The 18607-nt window shown below is 42.7% G+C and overlaps 1 protein-coding gene across 1 annotated transcript; it reads right to left on the minus strand.

Annotated features, from left to right (window-relative positions):
• Positions 1 to 2658: 2658 nt before the first annotated feature.
• On the minus strand, positions 2659 to 4335 carry LOC142996201 (potassium voltage-gated channel subfamily A member 10). Its single transcript, XM_076147102.1, has one exon. The coding sequence runs from the start codon at positions 4333 to 4335 to the stop codon at positions 2659 to 2661; it is 1677 nt and encodes a 558-aa protein (XP_076003217.1).
• Between the last annotated feature and the right edge of the window lie 14272 nt (positions 4336 to 18607).

Below are 18607 nucleotides of genomic sequence, written 5' to 3' on the forward strand. Positions count from 1 at the left end.
CTGTTACTGTCGGAGGCCGAGATAGATAATCCTATAAATGATTAATCTGTTCTGCATATTTAATTTGGGGCTTCTGCGTCTGAAGCGATCAAAGTTAAAGGCTTTGTCATGCACATAGCAACAGAAGACCTCGTGTGTGTAATTATGTTTCCCATTATGTTGCTGTTTCACTGAAGAACAACAACTCTCAGGTCAGTCTCCATCTGCTGCATTTAACCCATTTTGATGTTCCCACCTATTTTTACCTTATATCTTTAATTTCTTCCGGAGCAGAGCTTGTTTCAGAGCACACAGCGTCAACTCAGCATCTGCTCCACCAGTTTGCCGTCTACATCACAACAACAGATTAAAAAAAGCACATTCTCAGGCAGCGAGCATATTTAGAGCTCCAGAAGATATGGAGAGACATCGTGACAGGGAGACGTCGTGACAGAGAGGCAGAGAGAGAGAGAGGCAGAGAGAGAGAGAGAGAGAGAGAGAGAGAGAGAGAGAGAGAGAGAGAGAGAGAGAGAGAGAGAGAGAGAGAGATGCCATCATCATCGCAGCACCGAGTGAGAAGGTGTTAATAACAGTGAGCAAAGGGTGTTAATTAGCAGTCAGCCCTGAAGTCGTAGACCGACATTTACACCTGCTTCCATCATGCTTATTGTATGAAATGAGTCTCAAATCCTAGAGGGAAAGGTTTTAATTTGCTTGATGTAATGACACCACAGGTAAACCTTTCCTGACATACCAACTAATTCATTTAAACTAATCTATTTGTCATCAGAATCTGTCCTGTTCACCCACAAATGTACAGAAGACCAAGGTGGAAACGTGACACAGTCAGGATACGTGTTTAATGAAAGGCACTCTACAGGATCAATCCAATACTGTCTACTGCACAGTGTTGACACATACAGTAACAGGCCGCGTATAAGAAGTGCTTATATAACAGAGTAAAGTGCTGAGTACCCAAGTGACTAAGCCATGTCACCACTGCAACTTGCATTCAATGTTTTTTTTCTTAAATGACAACTTATTGCTCTTTCAGTCGACGAGAAATACAGAGAAGTGTGTTTGAGTTCCTCCGCCCCCAGATCCTCATTATTGCATATTGGAGGGTTAACAGAAAAGCATTGGTTTACTTACAATTACGTCCATTGCCGTTTCTATACAAGCTCTATTTATATATATATATATATAATAAACTTGCATACAGTACATCTTCAAGTTTGACATGTGGCATGCATATATGTACCAATTCATATTTTCCTATATGTACCTGTGACAACCAGTGTGTACTTTGATCCTCCATTACCCATCATTATACACACACAGTTGTAATATTGGCTTCCTCTATCACATGGAATACAATAAGTGTTACTCTTGGTTTAAAACAGGATATAATATGTTACAATAAGCTACAGTGAGTAAGTCAAACTTTCAGTTGCTGGTTATAGGAGTTCAAATCGTATTTGGGCACACTATGTCATGCAATGCAAATGAGAGAACAAAATGAATGGAGGAATTCTCCATTACAAGAATGCCAAGTTGGTTTCTCTCCTCTATTGCACATCTCCCAGTTAGATTACAAATCTCACATTTCCATACACTCCGGTCAATACCTTGTCCCTGCCAACAGACCAAGCTGTAACACACACACACACACACACACACACAGTGCTAAGGTATCGCAATAAGTGCAATAGATTGATTGGGTCTTAAATGGTTAAAATACATATATCGACGTCTGTGTAATGCATATTTAGCTGTATAGTCTGTTTGATGGGTTAGCATGTATTATGTATGTATGTCTCTGTATGTATGTAGTATGTCTTAATAACTGGAACCAAAGCAGATGCTGAAGATAAACTAGACTGTGATCTTAACAAACGGCATCATGCTAGAGCTGCATGTATGACAGCACGTCATACAGTGTGTGTGTGAAGCAGTGTTGTGATATGATTGATATTCTGCAGCTTCCCTACAGGATTAATAGCAGACTTGCTCGTTGTGCACAGGTGTTGTTGCGCTTAAGGAGAAAGTGCTGTGTTCCACTGGCTGCTATAGATCTGCTGATCGGACGATGCGTTCACTGACCTCCTCTTGGACATAACTGCCCTTGAGAATCATGACAGGGTCTATTGAGGTTTTGCTGAATATGATGAAATATAGACTTAACATAACGTGGAATTGTGATGTAACATGACTTTGGAATATACGTCCAGATTAAATGCTTTAACTATCAAACCTGTTAGGATTTAGTTTCTCTCTGTAGGGCAAATCACTGTTTTATCAATTTACCACTGACTGGCTTTAATTTCTATTCATTCCAATGACAAGGTGAAGTGTTTATAGTACAAATAAGATGTCAGATTTACTCCCATTACACTGGATGAAAGTGTAAAAGTGCCTTCTAGTTCTCCGCGTCATTGAGTTAACTGAGATAGTCGTTGCTGAGTTGTGTTAATTGCACTTTGACACGTTCACATGCAGACAAAACTTTAACTGTAAAGGTTGCCACACCAATACCGATCAATACTGTAATAATATGGACAAATGCTGCTGTGTTTGGAGTAAAAAATAAAGAGAAAGACGAACTGATGTCATTCAGTGCATCTCAATACTGGATGTGCTCGGTTTGTCCATTGGTGTCCGTGATAGAAAGGACCTTTATCACTGCATGCCGTTTTTCTGCCAGGTGCCGTTGTTTTTGTATAGCGAAGGCGTGCTGCCATAGTGGTGTGCCGCTGATGTTTTCTGTGCAGCTTCAGCCGCCGCCTCCATAATCAGTTTCTCCTCCTGTTCAGTCTCACGGTGGTAGAAATAGTTAAAGTTGGAAACGATGACAGGGACAGGCAAAGCAATGGTCAGGACACCAGCAATGGCACAGAGGGTGCCCACCATTTTGCCTCCCATGGTGATGGGACACATGTCCCCATATCCCACAGTGGTCATTGTTACCACAGCCCACCAAAAGCCATCAGGGATACTCACAAACTGCGTCTGGGGCTCATCCACTTCTGCAAAGTAGATGGCACTTGAGAATAGGATGACTCCTATGAATAGAAAGAAGACGAGCAGCCCAAGTTCTCTCATACTGGCTTTCAAAGTGTGTCCCAGGATTTGAAGCCCTTTGGAGTGTCGGGAGAGCTTAAAAATTCTGAAAACTCTCACAAGACGTATGATTCGTAAGATGGCCAGGGACATGTTCTGACCTGAGTTCAGATCATCGTCAGGAGTAGTAGCCAGCTCGGTTCCCAGGGTTACAAAGTATGGAATGATGGAGACTATGTCGATGATGTTCATGATGTTATTAAAGAAATCACTTTTGCTGGGACAAACCACAAAACGGACGCCGACTTCAAAGCAGAACCAAATAATGCAAAAAGTTTCCACAATGAAAAATGGGTCTGTTAAATACGCCACCAGGTTGCTGGTGAGAGAAGGAGTGGATCTCTCTTGGGTCTCGTTGATGAATTGGGATAAACGTGGGACATCATCTTTGTCATCCCTAAACTCTGGCAGAGTTTCCAGGCAAAAGATGAAGATGGAGATGATGATGACAAACACAGAGACGATTGCTACTGACTTTGCTGCGCTGGAGCTCTCTGGGTATTCAAACAGCAGCCAGAACTGTCGCCGAAGTTCGTTGGTGGGCAAAAGGACCTCTGGCTCTTTGGTGAACCCTTCGTCTTCACGAAACTGCTCCATGGCTTCGTGGCCTAACTCATAGAAAACAATTTCATTAGCAAAAACATCTAAGGGTACATTGGCTGGTCTTCGGAGTCGTCCCCCGGACTGGTAGTAGTATAGGATACCATCGAAAGCCGGGCGGTTGCGGTCAAAGAAGTACTCGTTTCTCATTGGGTCAAAGTAACTTATCCTCCTCATGGGGTCGCCAAGTAACGACTCCGGAAACTTATTGAGCGTGCTCAGCTGGGTCTCAAACATCATGCCTGACATGTTGATGACCACCTTCTCGTCTTTTTCCTCCACGCAATGCTTTTCAAATATGTCTTCGGTCTCGTAGCAATCCCTGGCCATCTTGCTGAAGACGCTGTCGGTGGGTGACTCGGTGTTGATCAGGAGTTTGAGATTAGACATCAGACTGCAACTGCTGGAGTTGGCTTTAGTTGTCACGGGAGTCGAGGGCGATAACCCTTCTTCACCATCCTGCTGCACCCGTCCTCCTCTGTTTGGTGACTCGTGCGGGGATGCCAGATGGTGCATCAACAGATTCTGGTCCGGAGCCTCCGATGTGGGTGACGTCGGGTACCCGGAGTCACTCGGGTCGCCCAGGTTGATGCCAACATCATCCATGTTCTCAAAATTCACAAGTGGTACCTCCATCACCGGTGTTGTGTGTCAGCCTGGTTCGAGTGTGTGAGACAGAGGGGACACCGCAGCTGAAAGTCCTGGCAGGGACTCCCTTCTCCTGGTTGTCATTCAGGCTGGTGTACTCCACGTTTTGATGAAGTCTTATATTCTGTGGAAGAGTAAAAAGGGCACGTTAAGTTGTATTTTATGAAATGCTGCGATACTGTTTTATGGTTTTGTCAGTAGAGAGATTTTTTTTGTCAGCTCCTGTTTGCATCAGCAGAGAACTTGCCATCCGATACGCCGTTTGAACGTTTTGGCTTTTTTTTTCTAACTCTCCCATGACTTAAACCAAAGCACAAACTCGGCAAATTCAATTCAGAAAGTGCTTACATGGTGTGTGGAGGTGTTATTGCAGATCAAAGGCTACAACATCAAATCATTTTCAGCTCCTCATGGAAAATATTTGCACTTCTGCACAACGACTTGCACTATTGACTGAATTACACAAACCAGCGTCTGTCAACCACCGAACCCAGGGGGAGCTATCAGCACCACGTTTACTTTACTTCTAAGTAGCTCTTTATCTTTCCATTTGTCTCGCTTGCATAGGTAACTGTATCCTGGCACACGTTTAAGCCGCAACCTCCGCGTCCATTTGACACTGAGGGACCTGCGCACTTGCAGAGGATTTTCTACTTCTGTTTCAACTTGGGTTGTAGACATTAGCAGATAACGTAACAATCCAGGCGATAGAATTGACTTACTGGGCTGGTTTTCATCTTCTCATGTAAGGATATAGTGATTGGCCTGTGCAGGAAATAAATGTATTGATTGCGCAATGTCAGCAAGACGTCTTCCTGGCAACATGAAGATGCAGAGAACAGAGAGATGCTTTTACAATTACATGTTTGTATTTTGCTCATTTCTGATAAATCTGTCAGTAAAACAAGAACTTTTTCCTGTTTTCAGATTTTTTGTTTTGTACACAAAGTCGACTCAATTCATTCCAGACTAGTGAATGGAGGAATCTATCACACTGAGCTGACATTGACGAAGCAGATCCAATCATCAAAGTACTCACAAAAACATACCAATAGAATGAAAGATCTGGTAAAGCTGGTGTCCACTCACCCGTGTCCCCAGCTGTGCGCCTGCAGAAGTTGCCGTCTCCTCTCCACTCTGCCTGGCAGCTCCGCTCTGCTCCCACTACTTCCCTTCACCCTCTCCCTCATCCAGACTCACAATCAAGAGTGTCTGCGGCTCTATTAAAGCTCCCACAGGGTAATTTAATACCCTATACGAAACCAGAGCTGGCAGAGTTACCCACACACAAAAACATACACATGCACGCTCAAAAACCCAGATAAACACAAACACACACAAACGCACGCACGCACGCAATTCACTGTATTCTGAATGTAGGGGTCACCTGGCTCTGTTGTCCCTGCTCCCTCCCTCATCAGTGGGGCGGTGGAAATGTAGAGGTGGTTCACTGAGAGGAGATTTACTCTGCAGGAGCCGCTCGCTGTTTGACGTGGCGAAGGCAGAGTGGGACCCTCGCTCCCCCCTTTCCTGCAGACTAAGCATCCACAGGCAGGATCATCTAATCCATCCTCACCTTGGGGATTATAACGGATTCTTCTGTTGTTGTCACAGCCCTCCAGCCCTGCAGCAGGACACATCTGCACAGGAGGCTTCTAGTTTACAACAACAGTTCTTTTGTCTGATAAAAGGGGTTCTTCTTATAATTATATGTGATTACAATATGAGTTGGAAAATTGACAGTATCTATCAATAATGGTCTCTTTGCAGTTATTTCATAAAATCTCCAACCTTGATATACATCTGAAAACTTTGGTATCTTCAAGTAGTTCATCTTTTTACCTGCCAAATAATGAGCTTGTGTATGTGCCACTAAAAAGAGATCAGCTTTGAGCAGCTGCTCCATTTCTCAGTCTTTCTAGGAGCAAAACCTTCCATCAATGTTACCCTTCCTTTTTTCGGAAGGGCAGCCAAATTGGCAACATAGTTTGAATATTGTGTTACATGATAGAGACCCATTTGCCTAAACTCAGAAATCCGTCCCTTATCTCTCTCCCAGTCTGCTGCACCAGGACTTGGCTGTCTCATGGTCTCCTGTAACAATGCGGTGTGAGCAGCACTACTGCAGGCACTCGGCTTCAAGGTCATAGAGACACTTTAAAGTCCTGACTGTGCCATGCTTTGATATACATCGTCACACACCATCACATGTGGGAATCCCATTATGTGTCCTCACTGGAACATACGGACATGTGCAGCCATGTATGTCAACTCTGCTCGGCTGCACCTGAAATATGTACACACACACACTTCACACGTTAGGTGCGCAGGACATGCATGCACACACACACAAACACACAAGCATCAACCTGCTGACTCATCATCCATCACTATGGGGATATTTTCTTGTGTAAGCCTGCGATGTCCTGAACATGTCTTTGAGACTGAAGGCAGCTGAAGCATGACCTGTCACTTAAACACCTCATAATCGAATTTGCTACGGGCAAACAGACAGGAAGATGGATGGAGAGGAGGCGACTATGGACTCTGTGAGTCAGAGAGAGAGAGGATAAATAATCTGTCCGTCCCCAGCACGGTGATTTGTGTCAGTAAAAGTGAGAGGAGGTGAATGAGGAAGCAGGACCGCAGCCACTGCAGTGTTGCTTTTCTGACGGGACATCAAAGGGATGACGTCCTACCCTCTGTCCTTTCATGCATCCTTCCCTGCCACTATCCATCATCCATCTCTCCTCCTGGCCCTCCCTTCCTCTGTCCCCTACCGTCCCCTCCATGACACTGTCACCTTACCTGTTAATGCTCTGTTGACAAAGCAATTTCTCCCCCAGCGTGTTTATGTGTGAACGGTTCTGATGCTGCATTCACTGCACTCCATCAATCTCACTTCAGCTTTGACTGCTTTGTATAAACAGAAATATTTGTTGAAGAAAACATAAATATTGATGAATAGTGTCTTATACCCATAATAAATACTTTTACATTTTAATTTTCCATTCACATTTCTTTAAGTTTTGATTAAAAGGTAAAGTATCCCAAATGTCAGCATATAAACACATCTATTGGAAACTCATTCAACTTCCTGTTTGTGCAAGTAATTGGTTGAGATTCTGTCTGAGAATTGATTGATTGATTGATTGATTGATTGATTGATTGATTGATTGGTTGGTTGATTGATTGATTGATTGATTGATTGATTGATTGATTGATTTCAATTCTGAGCCTGATCCATAAGCACTGTAAGACTTTGAGGGCCATCATTTTTTTATTTCTTTGAGTAAAATAATTTTGCATCCATTTTTGCATCAGTGGCATGAAGTTTAGCTGCATGATTAAAACTTACAAGTTCCAGAGGCTCTGTGAATGAAACAACATGGAGAAACACTTCATGTGCAACCACTGATCTCATCTTGTTCACCACTCTTCAGCTTTCTCAGCTTGTGATTATTGTTTTGGCCAACCAGGAAATGTATCATTGGCACTCAGCCACTGTGTATTTACATTTGTCTGAATGACACAGGATGAATGGGGGGGGAACGATTTTGGAACCTGTTGTCTGCAGATGCCAGTCGGGTCGGAGAAGATGAGTAACAGAAGCCACAGGCTGCCCATCTCAGGCACATGAGCTAGTAATTCTATCTGAAAAGCCCATATGCTGATCCATTAAGGGTGACAGGATTTCAAAGTGCATGTCAGGTAGTAGGGATTAGATATTCTAACCTGGTAATCTTATAGCTGTTGTAAAGGTTGTGGGTTATACCAGTCTAGTAATCCTATATATTGCCACAGAGGTCCTTCTATTGCAAATAGTGTACAAGGTGAGGTCACCAGCATACAAGGGCACGACAGCAACCAGCATATCTGCAGCTAGGCACGTACACATGTGCAGCATAAACATGCTTATTGATCTTTGTTGTTCTCCACCCTGAGGTAGAGACGCAATGTGAATTCATTTTGTTAAGTGTTATTTAATATTGTGTTATTTAATCCAAACGTTGGAAAGGAAAATCACAGACTGACAACGGTTCCTCTTCCTGTACCTTCCTCTTCTTCCTCTACCTCTGCATCTGACAAACTTTCTTAACTTTAGTTTTTTCACTTAATTATCTATTATGTCCTTTTTTATTACTTTACCAGTTGCATATAAATGACTTTGTACAAGACAAACCTTTTTCTTGTACAAACTCTTGTTCCCACTCTGTTTCCAGTGTTTCCCTGCAGTCCTTCCTCCAGTATAATGTGCCATCATGTGTGAACTCCTGTCTGTAGAATCCTTCATTGCACGCTGAACACACACACACATAGTGTGAAGAAGTATTTTCCATCCAACAACCATTCAGGGAGAGTGAATGCCACACAGCACCCACTAATTTCACATCCATGTTGCTTACCGTCGGCCTGCAGGGAGCTTCCATGGCCACAGGAGCTCCGAGCTCATCCAACGCCTCCTGAGTTACAGCCAGCCTCCTCCTCATGTTCCCATATGGCTGCTGGAGTGTCACAACATAGAGAAATGATCACTGGGATTGACTCAAGCGAATCTTAGCTGCCATCATTAAACATCCTTCTAGTAGGTAAATGGAAATGACAGTGCTACGCAACGACAACTACGCAAAACAAAAGCGTTTGCCTTCATTGAAAAGATACCTCGTAATTTCAGTTTTGCATATGAATGATGACAACATAATGAGATGTAACTGTTGCATATGTATACTGTGGCTCGTCTGCACAGGGGAAGGAGCTGATGGGTTCAACTAAGGATGGATACACACACAAGCTGCAAAAGAGCCACAGGGATGACAGGCAGGGAGGTCACACTTTCATATCCAATAAACAAGACTGATGTTTAGAAAACATGGCTCCAATTTATTTGGTCTGTGTGATTAAGAGTGAAACAAACAAATCCTCCTATTGCTCACTTTACACCAAACACACCATTATTATCTCATATTACATTTGACCCACTGTTAGCTTTAAACATTCGAACGGAAATGTAACTTTCACATAAAGACAGTAGACATTAGTTGAAACCACATGCCCTTGTAATTTGTGTCTGTCTCTCTGTCTGTGTGCCTCCTGTCTGTCCAGCCGTGCCCCATCAGGCCAACAAGCCTGAAACTTAAGTTTACAATCTGTTTGTACAGCAGAGGGCTCGTTTTTCTCATAGCTGGTAAAGTCCTGTAAGTGACCTACCTGCCACCCTGCTTGCCAGGTGCTCTTGCGAGGATCTCTATCGTATTTCACGGTTGTGCGTTGGAATTACTGGTCATAAGGCATTTTTTATGCATGGGTTCACCTCCCTGCCCTTACTATTGCTCAAATAAAGTTACATGTTACAAAAATTAAGACAAAACTGAGCTCTTAATCACTTTTTTTACTTATAATAATCTTCATTCTAATCTTGATTTCCATGTGACTCTATGGAAAGTTGCAGAGTTACATAATGTGTAATCTATGGTATATGTTGATTACTTTGAAAGATTAAAATCTTTCCTATAGCCTTTTATTTTTAAGAGGGTGCAAAAGCTTCACAAGGTTTGACTGATAAGTTCTGGGCCTGATACATACTAAGAGCATGTCTGGTGATCACGTCAGGTGCAGAAGTTATCAATCATGATGGCATGATGACCTTTTCAATGACAGGAGGAACTCAAGGAAACATGTAAGGGATAAAGAACAAATCGAAATTTCATTATATAAATAAATCTGAATGAGAAAATGGATCCTATTGGAAGCTGACAGCCTTGACAATAAGCAATAATTCTTCAGACCTAAACTCTTCAAGTCATTCTAACCCGAATAAAAATGATGAAGAATCAGTGTCTGTCACCTTCATAATGCCGATACAGCAGTGCAGATCTGAAACCTGCGGCTGTACATAGTTCCCCTTATACCCATCATGCAGTGCGGTGCTGCTGATATGCTGTACTGGAACACATTTTCTAGTGGGCTTATAAAATATTTCTACACTAAAGCCTTGTGTTGATTCGTTCTGAGGTCTCTGGTTCCCTGCTTCTCCCTCAACACATTGGTATGTGGAGGAACTAGATACCCCGGCGTCGCTGTCACAAAGGTGCTGTAAAGCCACAGTTGCTTCCATGTTAGTGGGGACAGACGGACAGGTACTCAAGGCCAAACCGTGGGTATCTTCTTATCCAGTGGAACATTGTTGCCATGGTGTGACTGCACGGGTTGCTGCTTCCAGATAATCGTTGGGCTATGAATCTTTAAGATTGCAAAATTAATGGCACCTGTCTAAACACTTAGTATGGGTCCAAAATGAGTGTGTTTACAGGTGAATGTGTGTACATGTAAGTGCTGCGAGAAGTACTCATATCTGTATAAGTACTGTAAATATCACAGCGTGGCAAATAAGGGGGAAAATACTGAATTACAGTCAGCATGTATTCCGAGTGAAAAGCGAAAGTATTTGAAAGAAAGTATCTGTAGCACAAATAAATAAATAAATAAATAAATAAATAATAGAGAAACCGAGTAAGAAAATAGAAGGTCTCCATAAATCAAACGCTAAAGCCCTAGGACCTCAAAATAAAACTTAGGTATCGAATTTTTAGAGTATTTACTGTAGATACTTTTCCCATCATGCTCCTGTCTCATATTAAATACATCCTGTATTCTATATTTAAATCTCCTCCTCTACCTCACTGGCGGTCCAAGTATGTAACAGTTCATGACGACAGCATATTTCTGTGACTGTATTCAGACCTTCCTCACCTCCATCTGCGTTGGGCTGGATCACTCTCTTTGATCAAACATGCATTATGAATGAGGGCAAGCTGCTAAACCTCCTTCACTATCTCTCCTCCGTGGTTCTTGCACCTGACATGACTGATCCACCCAATTATGTCAACTGGCAACAAGCTCCAGTTTCAGCCAATGAAAATACAGATATTCACTTGAAACATTTTATTTCAGGGGTCAAATGAGAACCTGCGCTGTTCGTGAGACACACACACGCACAATCGGTCCTCCATGTGTGTATTGTAACTTCACAAAAGAACACAAGCAGTGTCAGCCAGTGTACAAGTGATGATGATGCCCTTTCTTCCTTTAGAGATCATTGCATGCATAATGAATAAGCTCTGTAAACAGCACAACGCAGTGTGACACCTTCACAATAACCCCTGTGATGTCTTCCTCTTGCTGCTCAGCTGTTTCCCTGGTTTGTAATTCTAAATAAGAATACATATAATTCCACCAAATCACTTACTCTGTGCTTTGAAAAGAATGAGCACAATTCTGAATGTTTGATCAACATTCTGTAGTGAAATTATACACAGAATGAACACACAGTAGCTGAGGTTAAGTACAAAGTGATGGAGGCGTATAGATTTCTTTTGCTCTGTGCACAATCTCAGAGCTGGAAGAGAGATGTGAAAAAAGGGGTAGAAGCCATGGCAAGAAGACATTGATAAAATATTAACTTACACAAGATATATAAAGCCTCTGACATTCTTTTCCCTGGTTGCCATGGTAGAAACTGCTTCCATGCAGCATTGTCTTCTTCAGCACACAGGGATGCAGCATTCATCCTACATAAAGAAAACAAAATAAAAGCAAGGATGTATTGGGTGTGTTATCTTCATGTGGAGGTGCTTCATTCCTTATTTGTAAACAAGTATCAAAAGTATAAACGTGCTCATTAGATAGGCGAGGCTCATGACTTCTCAATCAAACAGGCTAGACTCAAGACTTATCAATCTAATAGGCTAAGCTCATGACTTATCAATCAATCATCTATCAATCAATATTTAAGGACCTATGCAAATAAACTATAGCTTATCTCAGAGCTGTACTTGTGTTCTTACTTCCCTCCTCTTCTATCTAAATAAATGTAAACCTACAGTTATATTTCTCAACACATATCTGTGATTGCTGTTGACAACGACCTCCTGACCTTGAGATTCTGAGGGATCAAACTCGCCTTATGTTGTCACGTGAAATGAAAGCTTCCATCACTGAGATTAAAAACATTCATACCACCAAGATGGCATACAGGGATTTGAACCTCCGTGTCTCAGGTCAGACGTCAGGTCGTGTGCAGCATCCAAACACCAAACTGACACCTGCTGTTGATGCCTGATCATCAGCGTTTCCTGTGACCCCCTCACCTTTGTGTATTCATCCCACATTGTCATTACGTAAGAGGATTTCTGTGGATATACACATATGACTTAATGCAAGCGTAGGAAATCCAGACCCTCCCTGCGCTGTGCCGTCTGCTCCCCTGTGAGATACGATACACTGCTGGACATTAACCAAGCCTATTTGTCACCCTGTGAGGGATGAATGGGTGTGTGTGTGTGTGTGTGTGTGTGTGTCCATGTGTCCTCATACCTGCAGTGGGGCCATAGCACACTGTGAGTGTATTGATCCTCCATATGACTGTCTCATTGGTGGGCATGTGTCCTATTGTGTCTGGGCTCTTAACACTGCTATGACTCAGCCTGCTGCTAAAACAAGATGAAATCCATTATTAGAAACCAGAATTGTAATCAAACCTACAAGGTATTTATACAAGATAACTTCAACTGTTTAGCTTAATCTGATGGTAATCTTATTTTTTCCAATCCTTATAGATGAGTTCAGACACAATACACAAATAAATACGTGTCATTCCCACATTACACCTCAAGAGGGCAGTAATGCTTTCCTCTTTTTTTTCCTGCCGCTGATAAACAGGCTTCCAAGTAAGGGTGAGCTTTTGCATCATGTTAATACTAATTTCATTCAGTATTTCAGTATTTTTCTGGAACAATGCAGTGCTTCTCTGACCTGAGAGAGGCTGGTGTGTGTGTGTGGCAGCAGAGCCGGAGCGATGCAGGGTGTGGTCTGGTGCCAGGGCAGCCCTGTTGGATGAGCAGCAAGTCCCACAGCGCTCCTCTCCTAATTACAATCTGGTAAGCACAGTGCATGTCTGTATGACTGCTCAGCCTCCTGTGGGCATGGAATCATCCCTGACAAACAACACTCACACTCACACACACACACACACTCACAGACACCAACTCCTCCCTGAGAATAACAGTGTACCGGTGGTGACCTCCTGCTCCGCGTTCCCACAGCCCGTGTCCTTGGAGAGGCCAGTGGGTTGCTCCGGCTCGCCCCGCTGTTCCATCCTTACCGCCTCGTCCTCCTTGTCCTGGTTTCAGCAGAGCAAGCTGCAGAGTGCTGCACTGCATCGCCGGATCAAAGCAAGACTAATGACTACAGCAGAGATGTAGCTACATCAGTGAAGTCCCCCTGTTCTCGGGGCAGAACTGTAGTTAAACATACCATCCAGAGCTACTGTTCCGGAGTGGATGTGGTATTGAATAGTTTTCATTGTCAATTAGGATGATTATTGAGGCTCCTACAGGCATAATCAATTATAACACAGACATACTGGTAATATACTGTACATTAGACAAGTCTACACTTAGAAAATCCAGTGCTCAATACTCTGCAATAATCAATTTTCAGTGAGGCTTTTCATTGTTGTGCTGGTGCTACACTGCTTGAGATCACATGTGTGTTTGTGATTCTGTGGCCCTCAGGTCAACACAGCACCGACACAAACTGCAGCGTGGAGATATCAGCTTCTCCACCACAGAAAAAAACTAAAACCAAGGATAATAAGCTTGAAAATGCCGAAGGCTGTTGTGTTGAGGTGCACCAACAACAACATCAAAGCTGTGGCACGACTCGTTCACAAATAACACCAATTAACCCTTCATTTTCATAAAAAGCACCGACAGACATCTGTTTGATATTGGACTATAACGCTGAGATAAGTTCACTGTGAAGAATTCATTTAAGAATGAACCCCAACCCCCACCTCCTCCTCTGCTCACGCTTCTTCTATCTCTCCAACAAAAAGGTTATTAATAGAACAACCTGCTCTCCCTTTAAACTGCAGGCAGCGTACACTGTACAGTGCACTTAGAGGAAGGAGATGAAGCTGGAGATGCCAGGAGGTCTTTGAAAATGTCCTCCATGCTGCCCGTAGTTACACAGATCCTACATGAACATCCTAAAAATAACAACAAAGAGGCCTTTGATCTATCCACCGTCTAAAATTAGCCATCCACTTATTTGCAGAGCGAATACCTGCCAACTGCGATACACACTCCAAAAACAGCCTCGCACAGATTCTCATGCAACAGTCTCAGGTCGGCAAATGTAATGTGTGCATGACTACAGACATGGTACACAAATAAACACACTAAACACAGCGTTGGTAGACTTATTATTGGCTCCATTATTAATATTACTTTGTCAGAGTTATGATCATTTGGAAGGATTATATGCATTTTAATTCGGTGTTTTTCTTCTCCATAGATTGTCCTTTTTATCTTGTAAAGTGCAGATAATACTACTATTTAAATCCAGACTTCACATACAGTATATAGTACAGGGTTTTGCTCCATCATCCATTGTTATTTACATTATTCTCTTACATTTCATTTCATAGAAAGAAAATCCATTCTCCGTAGTACCAAAGTTGATGTTTGTTTCAGGCCTCGGTGACGTGGGGCGGGCGTGACGGGTTCAACCGGACATATTGGTTCAGTCGGGCTCTGAAACTTTCTTTCTTTCAAACACACACATGCATACAGATTGCATATTGATCATCTTATTTCTGTATATGAGATTTGTGATGAAACAAAGTGAGTCTCGTCTCCTCAAGCTGACATCGCAGCTCAGACAAACCCAAGGTCAGGACAGCTCGTAGTCACATCTAGCTAAGGTGTGTGTGTGTGTGTGTGTGTGTGTGTGTGTGTGTGTGTGTGTGTGTGTGTGTGTGTGTGTGTGTGTTAACAGACACAGGAGATGCTGTAAGTGTGTTAACTTTGCCTACAGGTTCATGTCAAATGCACTGCCACCTCTCCACATCAGCATGGTGCCAAGTAAAACACAACGCTTGATATTTAAAATGCTGACTTTTTCAAATACCCATTCATTCTCTGCATAGATTTCACAGTGTGTGTTCACTGCTGGGCACCTTCTCACTGTGTGAATTTGCTGGTGGGCCCCTCATCAGTTGAGAGTTATTTGCAGAGGGTCTCTGTAAAGCAATATCACATATTTTTCAATTGCCCGGTTGTATTCACAAACAATTTCCAGAGTCAATCTGAAGGTACAGAGATGAAGATCATTCCACTCATCTGTGTGCTTAAAGCAGAAACAACTGCTGATGTTCTAATACAAACATTTTGGGTTCCAATATGAGTTGCTACAGTAATTTGGCTGAGGTAACGCATCCAATTCCAAACATAACCAATACACACGCTCTATGTAAATGAGTGCCATGTCTGAAAAACAAAATGAAGACAGAAAACAATGAGATGCATTTCCACGCAGACAGACAGTTCAATATTTTTGGTCAGACTGTCTGTGTTTTCCAAGTGTGTAAGCGGTTGTGCATTGTTGCATAAACGCAGCTGTACAACAACAACCGGGCGAAGACTCTCACACTCAGCAGTTTGTTTTCTCTAACACACACACACACACACACACACACACACACACACACACACACACACACACACACACACACACACACACACACACACACACACACACACACACACACACACACACACACACACACCCTATATCCAACATCAATACTCAACATTATATGAAGGAGAACATATGAAGGTCTGGTGCTTATTTGTTCAAAAAGGCTCGTAAATATTCTTTCAACAACAAACGCTGGCTACAACCAAACATCTCCGCACAGTCGCCTCCACAAAAGGATTATGAGAATATTGCTAAACAACTAGTGACAGACTGTAATATGGTTCTTATGAGGATGTGGGGCTCCTGGCTCAGGTTATTGAACATTTCACCGTCTCACTCCGACTTTATGCTACTGAATTGAACTGCTTCAATTAATTTCTCTAAAATTGTCTATTTATGCTTTCAAGCCACATCAAAGCAAACACAGATCTGGACAGAGAGGCAGCTTCACCTAGGCAGTATATAATGAAGCATCCTGAGCACATACTGGCAGCAACTGTCTAAATAGCTTCATAAATATGTTTGTACAGTATCGAGCGGAATAAAATGTTAGGAATGGAGATGAGCGTTCATCCAGACATGCCTAAAGGAAGGCGAGAGACTTGGGAGTAAAGTCAGAGGATCTCTAGGTTAGCCAATGTCTGCTTCACAGCTGAAAATGATCACTTTTCCATATTGACGTTACTGCCTTTGACTGTTAGTTTGGCAGTGTTGAGTGGATGGTGAAGTCTCTGCTGGACTCAAGCCTGGAATTAGGTCGCTAATTCACATTTAATGCCAATTCTTAACAGCGTCTGACAGATAAAGGGTCCAGCCTCTGTAACGTGTCAGAAAATGGCCATTCGGGTTCTTAGCGTCATCTTCAGAAAACATTAGGTAATGCCTGGTGAGAGTGTGTCTGTGGCACTCTGAACAGACACACACACACACAGAGATGGGACAAAGACGCATTTTCTCTCTTTTTTTAAGAAAAGAAAACATAAACATGGCGATGATCTGCACATTGTGGAAAGGCTCTCACTTTCTCTTATAGGTGAAACATTGCTATTGTAGTTTTTTGAATTCTCAGATTAAAGTATATGTACTGTTTGTGTAATGTATGTATATTTAGATTTATATATACTATATATAGAAATAAATATATATCTACTGTCATAATCATCCTTTTTTTTTTAATCTAAGAAGCTTCTTCTTCTCGGAGCTTAAATGCATGCTTCTAGGAATGTTTTGAGGTCATGCAACACTAGGAGAGTAGCGTAAACCCAGGTAAAGGCAGTTAAGGGGGAGCATTACTCTATACACGAGTCCTTAAAAGTTGCTATTCTGATCATGGAGATACGATCACGTGAAATAGCTGTGAAGAAGGCAGCACAGCAAGGCTTTTACATCTGGAACTGGGGTTCATGTTAAAAACCTGTGAGATACACATTCGGCTGAGCTGCAGTACCGATACAGCAATCAGGAGGAACGTAATGGCAATGACTTATACGTGGAATGTATTAATATCGACAGCGCATCTTGTTTAAGATTGGAGCCAAAATGATTCCTTTAGAGATCCTCTCATGTACAGGCTTACGTTCTTCAGGCGTCCCGTTTACTAGAGTGGACTTGCGATTGCAAAGAGGGCAGTGTACACACAATATACAGTGATGTGAAGCAAGTGGCAGTTGTGAAACAAGTGGAAATTATCTCTCAGATAAAAATGTCATGCAATAATCTACCGACTACATTTTAACGCTAACAGCACCTACCTACCGGCTATCAGTTAAGTCACAGTTTATCTATCTATGTGAATAATCGTGTGAAATCGTGAAAAAACCAATGAAATAGGAAGAAACATTCAAGTTGTCCTCAAAGCTCTGCAGTAAGACCAGTTTGGGTGAATGGAAGGGGAAAGCTTGCATTGCAATACATACATATAAGACCAAAGCAGTGAAAAGTCAAGGCCATTCTCAGTCACTCATCAGATACTGATGTCTACTGGGAAAAAGGTGTCGAACCATAAGCTGAACGCTGATGGCTGTCATTCATCCTTGAAATCAGGTGGCGTCATCAACCACCAATCTCCTCCTAAGTCCCCCATAGGCCGCAGCACAGCAGGGGGCTTGTTCTACGCTCGCGCATCCTTTTATCTCCACGTCGTCTACCCAAAAGACAGTTTAGGTTCATTGGCTTGAGGAAGCAGCATGAGTAGCACGCAAATGGAGCTCTTCAGAGGCGCAGGTCAGATCAATGTGCTTTGGGAGATGAGGGACCAAGGGACGGGAAACAACTAAAGCAAAGTTTGTGTCGTTTTTGTTTCTCTTGAAGCAAGAGATCTGTCTTAAGATTTCTCTCTTTTCTTTTTGTGCACTAATGTTGGCTGGTGTGTGAGCGGGGGAATCTTTAGGGTTGGTGTGTTTTAATAGCCACACAGACAAAGGCGCCCCATGCAGGATTCTGAATGCAAATTTAGACACTTCACTGTTTGACAGTTGTGTTGCGAGGAGTTCTAAGGTCAGAGGATGACGGTGAGCAGGGAGTGAGTGGACGGTCTTTTCTTAATATTTTTCACTGTCTATTTTCGCTTCAAACGCCAAGAACATCCTAAATTCTATTGCCTTGATTTTCCAGCACATGTGAGGTGGGAGGCCGAGCACCTGTCCCGTCTGGTGATCCAGCTCCAGTTTCCTCTGTGATGGGGGGGGGGGGGGGGGGGGGGGGGGGAAGGAGCAGACGA

This window comes from Genypterus blacodes, unplaced genomic scaffold, assembly GCF_046128005.1.
Source record: "Genypterus blacodes isolate CSIRO-AG114 ecotype Tasmania unplaced genomic scaffold, CSIRO-AGI_Gbla_v1 ptg000037l_1, whole genome shotgun sequence".
Taxonomy (NCBI): Eukaryota; Metazoa; Chordata; class Actinopteri; order Ophidiiformes; family Ophidiidae; genus Genypterus; species Genypterus blacodes.

Bases quoted from the DNA above. Each gene is read 5' to 3' on its own strand.
- LOC142996201 (XM_076147102.1), bottom strand. From the start codon at position 4,335: ATGGAGGTACCACTTGTGAATTTTGAGAACATGGATGATGTTGGCATC.